This window comes from Oncorhynchus tshawytscha, linkage group LG28, assembly GCF_018296145.1.
Source record: "Oncorhynchus tshawytscha isolate Ot180627B linkage group LG28, Otsh_v2.0, whole genome shotgun sequence".
NCBI lineage: Eukaryota > Metazoa > Chordata > Actinopteri > Salmoniformes > Salmonidae > Oncorhynchus > Oncorhynchus tshawytscha.
In genome coordinates, this window is record NC_056456.1 from 31,000,294 (window position 1) to 31,013,605 (window position 13,312).

At 42.7% G+C, this 13,312-nt stretch overlaps 1 protein-coding gene across 1 annotated transcript in view; it reads left to right on the top strand.

Moving 5' to 3' along the window:
- The window catches only part of clstn2a (calsyntenin 2a), a 277,961-nt gene extending 269,101 nt beyond the window's left edge, over window positions 1–8,860 (top strand). The window contains exons 12-17 of the mRNA XM_042308068.1: window positions 46–257; window positions 393–560; window positions 1,129–1,274; window positions 1,538–1,658; window positions 2,258–2,445; window positions 6,025–8,860. Coding sequence (XP_042164002.1) covers window positions 46–257; window positions 393–560; window positions 1,129–1,274; window positions 1,538–1,658; window positions 2,258–2,445; window positions 6,025–6,204 — 1,015 coding nt within the window. The 3' untranslated portion in view covers window positions 6,205–8,860. The remainder of the gene's footprint in view (window positions 1–45; window positions 258–392; window positions 561–1,128; window positions 1,275–1,537; window positions 1,659–2,257; window positions 2,446–6,024) is intronic.
- The last annotated feature ends 4,452 nt before the right edge of the window (window positions 8,861–13,312 follow it).

Consider the following 13,312-nt stretch of genomic DNA (forward strand, 5'->3'; position numbering starts at 1 on the left):
ATCTCTATTTTCTACTACTTTTCTCTTCTCCTCCTGGGAGCTCAGGTGTTTCGGGGAGGACATATGCATCTCCATCCCAGACATTAAGGCTTTAGTAATGGTCCTGCCACCCAGCGAGCCACGGATCACCATCGCTGGTTCAGATCAACTCGTCAGGCCTGCCGCCGACCTGCGTGGATCCATGGGCGTGGCACCCTTCAAGGAGCTGCGCATCACCAGCACTGTAACCAAGGGTGACGGTGTGCCATTCAGCGCAGGTGGATGAGGGGCCGGTTACCGTGGATACATGTTGATCAGCATGAAGTGATCCCAAGTAGTCAAGTTGTAAAAGTGTGTGTTTGTGCATCCATGTCTGTGTTTGATTTTGGGTGCGTTTGTGTATATGTGTATAGTCTACAGGCCTGGTGTTCTGGAGGCGATGCACAACCTGGATTACTGTGATGTCCTGGTAATTGGAGAGGAGCTCAACCCGGAGCAAGAGAGTCTGGAGATTCACCACAGCTCTCTAATGGGGAAACACCTGGACGCCACGAACTCCACCTCAGGAATATCCATATATGGTATGTGTAGTTGAAGTCGGAAGTTTACATACACCTTAGCCAAATACATTTAAACTCGGTTTTTCACAATTCCTGACATTTAATCAGAGTAAAAAATCCCTGTCTTAGGTCAGTTAGGATCACCACTTTATTTTAAGAATGTGAAATGTCAGAATCATAGTAGAGTGATTATTTCAGCTTTTATTTATTTCATCACATTCCCAGTGGGTCAGAAGTTTACATACACTCAATTAGTATTTGGTAGCATTGCCTTTAAATTGTTTAACTTAGGTGAAATGTTTTGGGTAGCTTTCCACAAGCTTCCCACAATAAGTTGGGTGAATTTTGGCCCATTCCTCCTCACAGAGCTGGTGTAACGCAGTCAGGTTTGTAAGCCTCCTTGCTCGCAAACGCTTTTTCAGTTCTGCCCACAAATTTTCTATTGGATTGAGGTCAATATATTTATATTAGTGTCTTGAGAAAAACACTGGGCCCAGTGCTGAGCCCTGGGGGACACCATCTATATTTGGTTGGGAACACCAGGAACACCCTTGGTAATAATGCCTTTTTTTCCTGTCTTTTTCCCTAGGTGTGGACTCCATGGCCCATTATGAGGAGGCCCTCAGGCAGGTGCGCTATAGGAACTGGCGCCCGGCGACCCTGAGTAACAGGAGGTTCAGGCTCACCTGCTCTGAGCTCAATGGACGCTACACCAGTAATGAGTTTAACTTGGAGGTCAGGGATGAAACGGTTCTCTTTTCTACTTCACCCCCACTCACACATTCTATTCTCTCATATTTCCACCACTGCCTCTCTTCTGTCTTCATACCTAATTTAACACCTCTCTCTCATTTTCTCACACTCCTGAACACTCTTTCTCGCCACATTTCTGCACCGTCACTTATCACCCAGCCCCATTTCCCCTTTATCCCTGTCGGTCTTTGTCTGCATCAGTGCCATCTCCATACTGACTGATATGTTCTTTGTCCCGTCCTCAGGTTAGCCTCGTTCACAACGCAGCACCCGTAGAGCATGTCAATCACATGGCTGTCCAATCCCAGTACATGCGGTCGGTGCATCATCCCCTGATGGTGCACTCTGTCAATTCCCACATCTCAGGTAAGGCACACAGCAGCAGTTCACACACACACACACACACACACACACACACACACACACACACACACACACACACACACACACACACACACACACACACACACACACACACACACACACACACACACACACACACACACACACACACACACACACACACACATGCACGGTGAAGACCTGAGGGTGTGTTTGGTTGAACTGGAGGGGGATCCAGATTAGGCTAAGCCTTCAGATCATATAGACACATGCTGTCTCTGTCTCCCTCTCTCAGGGTCACACACAGGCAAACACACAAACACATACACAGGACTGAGTGATACTCCCAAGGGTAGGGAGGACAGAGCACATGGCAGAGGGAACTGGGGATCTCTGCCCTATTGTGTACAGAGAGAACCGAGTGTAGAGACACAACTCAATGGAAAGAATGTGGCAGCAGATTTCTACGGTTTTACCACAAGAACAGAAAGCCAGTCCCTCCATACTTTTTTTTATATTTCATTAATAATACTAATACACACTACTTTCAATGTAATGAAACAGTGAAGTGATTTTGTAATTTCAGATGAACTTGTCTTTTAAACACATTTCTCCCCCCACAGGCACCCCTCCAGCTGCCACAGTCGTGGTAGTGATCTGTATCGCCGCCCTGGTGTGTATAGTGGTGCTAGGCATCTACAGGCTCCACAGTACCCACCAGGACAGCTCCAAGAGTGAGGAGGATGGAGCCAAGGACCCAGAGATGGACTGGGACGACTCCACCCTCACCATCACAGTCAACCCTATGGAGGTGAGAGGACATTACACAAAGGAATTCCCAGAGAAGGCATTGTCAACTAAAATCAACTCCAAGGCACTTGTGAAGATCTGAATTGTTGAGACCTATTGAATTGACTGAATATGTGTAGGGGTTGAATGATTGATTAGGCCTACTCTAGGTCTAGTGGAATGGCTAGGGGTTGAATGATTGATTAGGCCTACTCTAGGTCTAGTGGAATGGCTAGGGGTTGAATGATGGATTAGGCCTACTCTAGGTCTAGTGGAATGGCTAGGGGTTGAATGATTGATTAGGCCTACTCTAGGTCTAGTGGAATGGCTAGGGGTTGAATGATGGATTAGGCCTACTCTAGGTCTAGTGGAATGGCTAGGGGTTGAATGATTGATTAGGCCTACTCTAGGTCTAGTGGAATGGCTAGGGGTTGAATGATTGATTATTGATTAGGCCTACTCTAGGTCTAGTGGAATGGCTAGGGGTTGAATGATTGATTAGGCCTACTCTAGGTCTAGTGGAATAGCTAATGGGGTTGAATGATTGATTAGGCCTACTCTAGGTCTAGTGGAATGGCTAGGGGTTGAATGATTGATTAGGCCTACTCTAGGTCTAGTGGAATGGCTAGGGGTTGAATGATTGATTAGGCCTACTCTAGGTCTATTGGAATGGCTAGGGTTGAATGATTGATTAGGCCTACTCTAGGTCTAGGGAATGGCTAAGGGTTGAATGATTGATTAGGCCTACTCTAGGTCTAGTGGAATGGCTAGGGGTTGAATGATTGATTAGGCCTACTCTAGGTCTAGTGGAATGGCTAGGGGTTGAATGATTGATTAGGCCTACTCTCTAGGTCTAGTGGAATGGCTAGGGAATGGTTGAATGATTGATTAGGCCTACTCTAGGTCTAGGTCTAGGGGTTGAATGATTGATTAGGCCTGGCTAAGGGTTGAATGATTGATTAGGCCTACTCTAGGTCTAGTGGAATGGCTAGGGGTTGAATGATTGATTAGGCCTACTCTAGGTCTAGTGGAATGGCTAGGGGTTGAATGATTGATTAGGCCTACTCTAGGTCTAGTGGAATGGCTAGGGGTTGAATGATTGATTAGGCCTACTCTAGGTCTAGTGGAATGGCTAGGGGTTGAATGATTGATTAGGCCTACTCTAGGTCTAGGGGAATGGCTAAGGGTTGAATGATTGATTAGGCCTACTCTAGGTCTAGTGGAATGGCTAGGGGTTGAATGATTGATTAGGCCTACTCTAGGTCTAGTGGAATGGCTAGGGGTTGAATGATTGATTTGGCCTACTCTAGGTCTAGTGGAATGGCTAGGGGTTGAATGATTGATTAGGCCTACTCTAGGTCTAGTGGAATGGCTAGGGGTTGAATGATTGATTAGGCCTACTCTAGGTCTAGTGGAATGGCTAGGGGTTGAATGATTGATTAGGCCTACTCTAGGTCTAGTGGAATGGCTAGGGGTTGAATGATTGATTAGGCCTACTCTAGGTCTAGTGGAATGGCTAGGGGTTGATTTGTGACTGGGTTTTATTACATGTGTTTCATTACATTTATTACGTCGAACTTGTTTTGGTATTATATTTAGGGATTGGGTTTTGTAGCAAGGACATTATTTTTGTCCTTTGATAAGTTATATTATCAATGATTTCTGATCTATAGCTTTTAAGTGTTCAGGTAGGCCTCCGCACAACAACAAACATATAAATAGGAGGGGTGCTCGACAACAATGACAGAAATTCAACAATGGCTTGCCAAGAAAAAACGGTCAAAAAGACTAATTCAAGGTGTTGGTGATTGGTGAGAAGTAGGCATTGGTCTGAAGCCGAAAAAGAAAGTAAATTCAAGTGAGCACCACAATGCCTATTCCACCCATGCTCTACCAAGGTTTTCCACCCATGCTCTACCAAGGTTTTCCACCCATGCTCTACCAAGGTTTTTCACCCATGCTCTACCAAGGTTTTCCACCCATGCTCTACCAAGGTTTTTCACCCATGCTCTACCAAGGTTTTTCACCCATGCTCTACCAAGGTTTTCCACCCATGCTCTACCAAGGTTTTCCACCCATGCTCTACCAAGTTTTTCCAGCACACAGCTTTGACCTACTACAGTAGCTATGTCGGTCTATTGTACTTCAAACAATGTGTATGCAAGTTGCTTAGGATTCAAACCTTCTTAAACAGTAAGTTTCTAGCTAGCTAACAAAGCTCTGTCAAATTGGTTGTTGATCATTGCTAGACAGCCATTTTCAAGTTTTGCCATAGATCTTCAAGTAGATTAAAACTGTACCTCGGCCACTCAGGAACATTCGCTGTCTTCTTGGTAAACAACTCCAGTGTAGATTTGGCCTTATGTTTTAGGTTATTGTTCTGCTGAAAGGTGAATTAATCTCCCAGTGTCTGGTGGAAAGCAGAGAGAACCAGGTTTTCCTCTAGGATTTTGTCTATGCTTATCTCCATTCCACTTCTTTTTTAATCCTGAAAAATGACCCAGTCCTTAACGATTATAAGCATACCAATAACATGATACAGCCACCACTATGCTTGAAAATATGGAGAGTGGTATTCAGTAATGTGTTGTATTGAATTTGCCCCAAACATAACACTTTGTATTCAGGACAAAAGGTGAATTGCTTTGCCACATTTTTTGCAGTATTACTTCAGTGCAAACGGGATGCATGTTTTGGAATATTTTTATTCTGTACAAGCTTCCTTCCACTCTCACTTTCTCCTATCGCAGACATTGAATTCTGTAAATGTTTTAAAGTCACCATTTACCAATAGGTGCGAGGCATAATTATTTTATTTTTTTTAAACTCCCTGGCCTTTGTGGTTGAATCTGTGTTTGAAACTCACTGCTCGACTGAGGGACCTTACAGGTCATTAATTGTATTTGGGGTACAGAGAGCCATTCAAAAAATCCATGCAATTTATTAAGCACATTTTTACTCCTGGACTTATTTAGGCTTGCCATAACAAAGGGGTTGAATACTTAATGACTGAAGACATTTCAGATTTTCATTTTTAATTCATTGGTAAAAAAAAAAATGTCAGTGGTAAAAATGCAACAATCTAAATGTAATCCATTTACAATTCCTTCTATAACACAAATATTTGGGTGTCTGTGAAAGCGCCGGTACAGAGACCCTAAAACATGTAGGGTAATAGAAATGAGAGCGAAAATTATTCTTCACTTTCTATTACCCTACATCTTAGGATCCATGGTGTCTAAGATTGTTCCTATGATTATTTTGTGCTATTATTTGCCATTCACCTTGAATCATGTTATTTACATTGCTGTGTCTCAGTAAACCACTAGGCTATAAATAGGAGCTAAGTGCAATGCAGGTAACACTGAGGAAGATGTCAGCTTGACATCATGTCATTCACCTGTACTTCTCATCCTGAACAATGGATTCAAGTGAGCAAAAAGAAATACATCTCTACCATTTTTGTTGAGTGCCCCAACTCTCTGCCTGAATTAGTTATTTTGGATGTTTTTACAGACACGCCCTTATGTTACAGTATTTTTAAAGTGTCTTGTACATATTGGAAGAGTAATTCTGTGTTCCACTGTGTTCTTTCCCGTAGAACGTCGGAGAGCCTCAGACGGTGGAGGAGGTAAATGAGGAAGAGGAAGATGAACAGGCAGGCGACATCACGAGTGCAGAGTCTGACGACAGTGATGAAACAGAGGAAGAGGAGGACGACGAGAAGGAGAGCAAGCTGAAGAGCAAGCTGGAATGGGATAGCTCTTCGATAACATATTAATCTTTCACGCATGCGCACATGCACATACACACACACACACACCTACATATACAGAATTTGCTGAAAGTCAGTCAATCAGTTGTGAAAACAGCTACCCATCAAGTTTGCCACTGTCCAATGTTTTATGTCCAATGTCGCTCTCTTCTGGTCAAAATAAGGCATTACACACAAAAGGTTTCATTGTTTTCTGACTAACCAGTGGAGCTTATTTTCTCATATTTTGGTGTAACTAATTGTTCCTATTTAAAACCACCATTGACAACACAGTAGGTAGGGCCAATTGAAAATTCAGTTGCACAAGCACATTTCCACCTTATATACAATGGCCCGTTCATCTGTGTTTCATTATTTCTGGGTTTGGACACGAAACATTGGACAGGACATTTTCCTCTTATCTTCCTCAATTGCTGTTGAGTTACTAATACAAAAAGATCATTGAATGCATTCATTGTAAATACCTTCTTTTGCATTAATACAAAATTATGCATTTCTTTGGATTTTGAGATTGTATTTCATTCATTTGAAATCTTGGAAATATATTTAAGGTCTTCTGAAAAACGGACTTATAAATTATCATTAGCATATTTAATTTATTTAAGGTATTTTAAGAGCCAATGTATTTACAAAACTAATTTTGATCATTTTTGATAGTCTCCTTTTTCTTTCTGTCTCCCTGGTTCATGTTCTTGGACATATGAAACCAAGAGAAGTTCCTGTACGTTTTTATAAATCCCTCGTGAATATAGCAAGTAGTGTAGCTGAACTATCATTCACCTTGGGCTTGGTTCAATCCGTGGCGTTGAAGACCTGCGCTTCAACACGCAACAGATGTAAAGGCAATGTTCGCAGAGATTGCATTCATGGTAAACGCTGCATGGGATGGCTCAATTACCTTTACCAATCGCACTATAGCGCAGATCTTCAGCGCTACGGATTGAATCGAGCCCCTTGTCTCCCACCTACCTCTCCTCAAACTGTATGTTTAAACTTGCTTGCATCAGAGGCAGGGCATTTTGAGTAGTTGAGTTTCTCCTAACCACAGATCTAGGATCAGCTTACCCTCCTTCACCTAACTTTAACCGTTAGAAAGGAAAATGCAAAACTGACCTTAGATCAGCACTCATGGTCATGCCTCTATCTGTATTTTCCGTTGACTTGTGTCCATCTACTTCTTAGGCTGAGATGAGGGCCTGAGAATAGACACTTAACGGGATAGTTAACCCCATAATAAAGTTTGTCTGTTGTTTTTATACATCAAAAGTGGTATAAAGTCCATAAGTTGTGTAAATGTTTCATTCCATGTGTTGTTTTAAAACAAGGAGTATGGGTCTGACAGATCATTTTGGGGTGAACTATCCCTTTAGTCACCACCTGAGGGCAACATCATACAAAATCCCTATTCTCGGTTTGACAGGTTGGCATTTTTAGCCTGGGCAGAGACAATTTATCACATTCTCTTTGGCTGTCTTTACACAGGCAGCCCATTTTTGGGGACACAACCAAATGCACATAGAAATATGAGTTATGGAGCTGTCACTCATTGAAAGCAAGTCTAAGAAGCGGTAGTTCAGTTCTACGTGCACTTTTTCTATGCTTCCCGTGCTTAAGTATTGTTTTTGCATCTTTTACTTTTGGTTATGTACACCAGCTTCAAACAGCTGAAAATACGATATGTTTGGTTATGGAAAATACATTTCAAAGCGGTTTAGATGGTAAAATTATTCTCTTCACAATGAAATTAGGCAAATTTTAGAAACCAGGAAATGGAGCAATTGCTGCACATGGCACCTTTCAACACTTGAAATTTCTGTGTTAAATCATTGTATATATATATATTGATTGGTATTTTGACCAATCAGATCAGCTCTGAAAAATATCTGATATGAAAAGATATGATTGGTCAAATGACCAATTAGTGGAAAACCCCAAAATGGGCTGCCTGGGTGCATCTCAAAGGGCTGAATTGTCTTCTTCACCTTGTTTCCTTTCCTTCACATGTCACCTTGTCTCCTTTCCTTCACATGTCCATCGAAAACACCGGTAAGGTGAAAGCAAACTGATGGGTTCCATTGCCTACCCAAATGTTGCTTTCACCAGCTCACTTCATGTCCATACAGATTAAGGAAAGGAGACAAAGAGAGGAATCCACTTCTGACTATACCCTCTCATGTTGTTGTTGTTCTATGATAAACCACCTCTGTCAGAAGTGCCACTTGTAAGAAACCAGAAACTATTGATCCTCACGCTCATTCTCTGGTGGCCTGTAACAGGGCTGCTGTAGCTGAATCTAGCCAACTCCTTTCTGACCCCTTGATTTTCCCAGAATGCCACTCTAAACTCTGCATCCGTTACATGTTTATGTCTGTAGCAGTGGTTAGAACTCTTCCCCGTCGGCCTTAATGCCTGTGGTTGTGATGTCATCATCGTGAGACGAGCCTTTCCCATTGCCTTGTTTCACCCCATCTTTACACCAAGTGTGTCATAGAGGAGTAAAAATAAACTTTTGCATATAAACTGTGTCAAAACAGTTAAAGACAGTTATTTTATATATATGTTTCATTTCTTTTTGTTTTTGTAAAGGTTTTTTTTTTCCTTCTCTTTGGTGGTCACAGCAGCACTTTCTGTACATTGACCAATAAAGACTTGTTTTAGAATCTACAGTATATGTGTCTTCTCTCTATATGTGAGGACAATAATGTGTGGTGTCCTGTCTGGCTGCCTCATAACCTAGTATGCCTAGAATTGTATAAGGAATTTGATAGGCTACATTTTACAATGTGACTGCTTCAATTTGACTGGGGATAGCTTTATTTGTGACCTACAGGTACAAATTAGAATTGTGCAATAGCAGACCATAAGAGGGTTACAAACGTTGATTTTTTGTGTTAGCAATTAGACATTGTTCTTAGGGGGGGCTAGTTACCCCTTAGTACCCCAATGTTGGTGCTAGCAAGCAAGCAAGCTAGGTTGAGCTAGGTATCAACAGCCAATTCAATAGGGTTTGGAAAATAGTGCGCTTCAATAAAAATGCGATCTTGCGGAGTATTTACATACAGTTCAGTTTTCTCCAAAGTTGGTACCGCTCTGTTTACGTCCCTGGGCCATGAACACATCGCCCACCGGTCCCCCGCTCCTTCCTTCAAAAATAATTAATGGGCTTCCGTTGTTTCACCCGTTGCACCACTCGCTGTGCCCGGTCTAAGGCACTGCATCTCAGTGCAAGAGGGGTCACTACAATCCCTGGTTTGAATCCAGACTCTATCACATCCGACCGTGATTGCGAGTCCCATAGGGCGGGGCACAATTGGCACAGCGTCGTCCGGGTTTGTCTGGGGTAGGCTGCCATTGTAAATAAGAATTTGTTCTTAACTGACTTGCCTAGTTAAATAAAGGTTACATTTTAAGTTAAAAATACCAAAAAAAATATACTGTATGTGGATCTTGTTTGAAGCTGTAGGCTTTTTCATGAAAAACAGTCTACATAAATAGATGGGCTGCATTTCAATTTCAACTCAGATTGCCAGCATCTTGTGCATCAACAACTGGCAAGGAGAACATTTTTGCCCATGTTATAGTCTCTCACCTACACTGCCCATCATGTGCCAAAGGCCTCCACAGAATATTCCCTCTCCTCTGTGGCCACTTCACATGTGACCTGTGCATGAGCACCATTGAGAGGGATTGCTACTGTGAGGACGTGCAGTCACACGGCCAATGCCCTGAGTGCCACAAACTGTTTCCCAACCTACCCTCTTCAGAATGGGACTTCCCACTGGTAGGACATGTCCTCCAGCACCTGACAGAGCAGAATGATATGGCTGTGAGACAGAGTCAACCAGGGGGGAGGAAGTCCCTTTGTGGTTTGTGCCACATCGGCAGGCGAGCAGTGAAATTCTGCCAGACCTGCGAGCTCAATTACTGCTAGATATTCCTGAAGAACCCTCACACCCGGGGCCCGTACTGTTCTCATGTTTTATTGGCGCCCATTATGGAGCTACTGTTTCAGTGACGGAACAGGAGATTGCGAGGTGTGTATATACATTTTTCACAGCTCAGCACCGAAAGCCTTGGCGACGACACCGCAGAGGTTAAAAACAAGGTGACTGGACTGAGAATTACATCATCTCACCTGCTCCAATGTTCTCTTTTCTATGCATGTCTTTCAATGAATCTTTCATAGAAAGATTTTTCATTTTCATATACAGTATGGCACAATAAAAAGACATGCATTTCAAAAGTTGCTTATACAGAGAAATACTGGTGAGCACAGTAGTGCATCAAGCATTCGGCCTATACTAGCAAGCACAATGAGGCAGACGGAAGTTTTACAACAATAAACACAGCCAAAAAAAGGAATGATGAGATCTCAGCCTCATAGATGATGCTTTGTAGGCTACATCTCGAAAAATAATTACATTACAGCTTCTCGGTTGTTTTCATTGTGGCCGGAGCCGCAGCCTAATCGCATCATTACTGATCATGTTAATTAGAAACTCCAAAACCTGACAGCCAGACAGCAAATGTTAACAGTCAATTACTGTATCCCCTTGATGGTCATTGAGGTTAATTGCATTTGTATTAGTGGGCTGTTATTAAAGCCCAATGATGAGGCACAACCAGTGTTATTATGAAGCTGCCTGCATGGCCAATGGCTTTGTCTTCCATTTCTAACTAATAACTCATCTCTCAGCCTCACCAATGTAAACGACCATAGACGAGAGATACATCTAAAGTCATTGTAGTAACAGAGAGGAAGTCGACCCGTGAGCAGATAAGTTCCCATAACTCACTGCACAGGTAGTATTAAGTTGAGGGCCTACCAAGACCACAGTTATAGCCAAGTTATCCCTCACAAATGCAAGTGACGCTACAACATCCAAATAAAATACGGTGCATTATGAAAAGTGTTGAGACCTCTTGACTTTTTCCACATTTTGTAACGTTACAGCCTTATTCTAAAATTGTTTAAATTGTTTTTTTTTCTCTCATCAATCTACACACAATACCCCATAATGACAAAGCAAAAACAGACATTAATACATATCTGCAAATGTATTAAAAATAAAAAACATTAATAGCTCATTTAGATAAGTATTCAGACCCTTTACTCAGTACTTTGTTGAAGCACCTTTGGCAGCGAATACAACCTCAAGTCTTCTTGGGTATGGTGCTACAAGCTTGGCACACCTGTATTTGGGGAGTTTCTCCCATTCTTCTCTGCAGATCCTCTCAAGCTCTTTCAGGTTGGATGGGGCGTCGCTGCACAGCTATTTTCAGGTCTCTCCAGAGATGTTTGATCGGTTCATGTCCGGGCTCTGGTTGGGCCACTCAAGGACATTCAGAGACTTGACCCGAAGCCACTCCTGCGTTATCTTGGCTGCTAGCTTAGGGTCGTTGTGCTGTTGGAAGGTGAACCTTTGTCCCAGTCTGAAGTCATGAGCACTCTGGAGCAGGCTTTCATCAAGGATCTCTCTTTACTTGGCTGCGTTCATCTTTCCCTTGATCCTGACTAGTCTCCCAGTCCCTGCCACTGAAAAACATCCTCACAGCATGATGCTTGGCATTCAGGCCAAAGAGTTCAATCTTGGTTTCATGAGAACAGAGAATCTTGTTTCTCATGGTCAGAGTCCTTTAGGTGCCTTTTGGCAAACTCCAAGCTGACTGTCATGTGCCTTTTACTGAGGAGTGGCTTCCGCCACTCTACTATAAAGGCCTGATTGGTGGAGTGCTGCAGAGATGGTTGTCCTTCTGGAAGGCTCTCCCATCTCCACAGAGGAACTCTGGAGCTCTGTTAGAGTGACCATCGGGTTCTTGGTCACCAGTTTGGCTAGGCAGCATGGATCTAGGAAGATTCTTGGTGGTTCCAAACTTCTTACATTTAAGAATTATGGAGGCCACTGTGTTCTTGGGGACCTTCAGTGCTTCAAGAAATGTTTTGGTACCTTCCCCAGATTTCGAAGCTCTACAGACAATTCCTTCGACCTCATGGCTTGGTTTTTGCTTTGACATGCATTGTCAACTGTGGGACCTTATATAGACAGGTTTGTGCCTTTCCAAATCATGTCCAATAAATTGAATTTACCACAGGTGGACTCCAATCAAGTTGTAGAAACATCTCAAGGATGATCAATGAAAACAGGATGCACCTGAGCTCAATTTCGAGTCTCATAGCAAAGGGTCTGAATACTTACGCAAAAAAGGTATTTCTGTTTTTAATTTTTAATAAATCAATTTTAGAATCATCAAATCAAATTTATTTATATAGCTCTTCGTACATCAGCTGATATCTCAAAGTGCTGTACAGAAACCCAGCCTAAAACCCCAAACAGCAAGCAATGCAGGTTTAGAAGCACGGTGGCTAGGAAAAACTCCCTAGAAAGGCCAAAACCTAGGAAGAAACCTAGAGAGGAACCAGGCTATGTGGGGTGGCCAGTCCTCTTCTGGCTGTGCCGGGTGGAGATTATAACAGAACATGGCCAAGATGTTCAAATGTTCATAAATGACCAGCACGGTCAAATAATAATAATCACAGGCAGAACAGTTCAAACTGGCGCAGCAGCACGGCCAGGTGGACTGGGGACAGCAAGGAGTCATCATGTCAGGTAGTCCTGAGGCATGGTCCTGAGGCATGGTCCTAGGGCTCAGGTCCTCCGAGAGAGAGAAAGAAAGAGAGAATAAGAATAAGGCTGTAACGTAACAAAATGTGGAAAAAGTTAAGGGGTCTGAATAGTTTTCAAATGCATAATATATCCCTCTTCAGTTTGATTTGTTCCTACCTTTTCCCCCCCCTTTTTTTCTTTTTACAGCTCCACACAGACAAACAGACTTCTCTCTAGCTCCAGTAGACTTCTCTCTAGCTCCAGTAGACTTCTCACTAGCTCCAGTAGACTTCTCTCTAGCTCCAGTAGACTTCTCACTAGCTCCAGTAGACTTCTCACTAGCTCCAATAGACTTCTCACTAGCTCCAATAGACTTCTCACTAGCTCCAATAGACTTCTCACTAGCTCCAATAGACTTCTCACTAGATCCAATAGACTTCTCACTAGATCCAATAGACTTCTCACTAGATCCAATAGCCTTGTGTCCACTTGGAAAGTAACACTGGAAA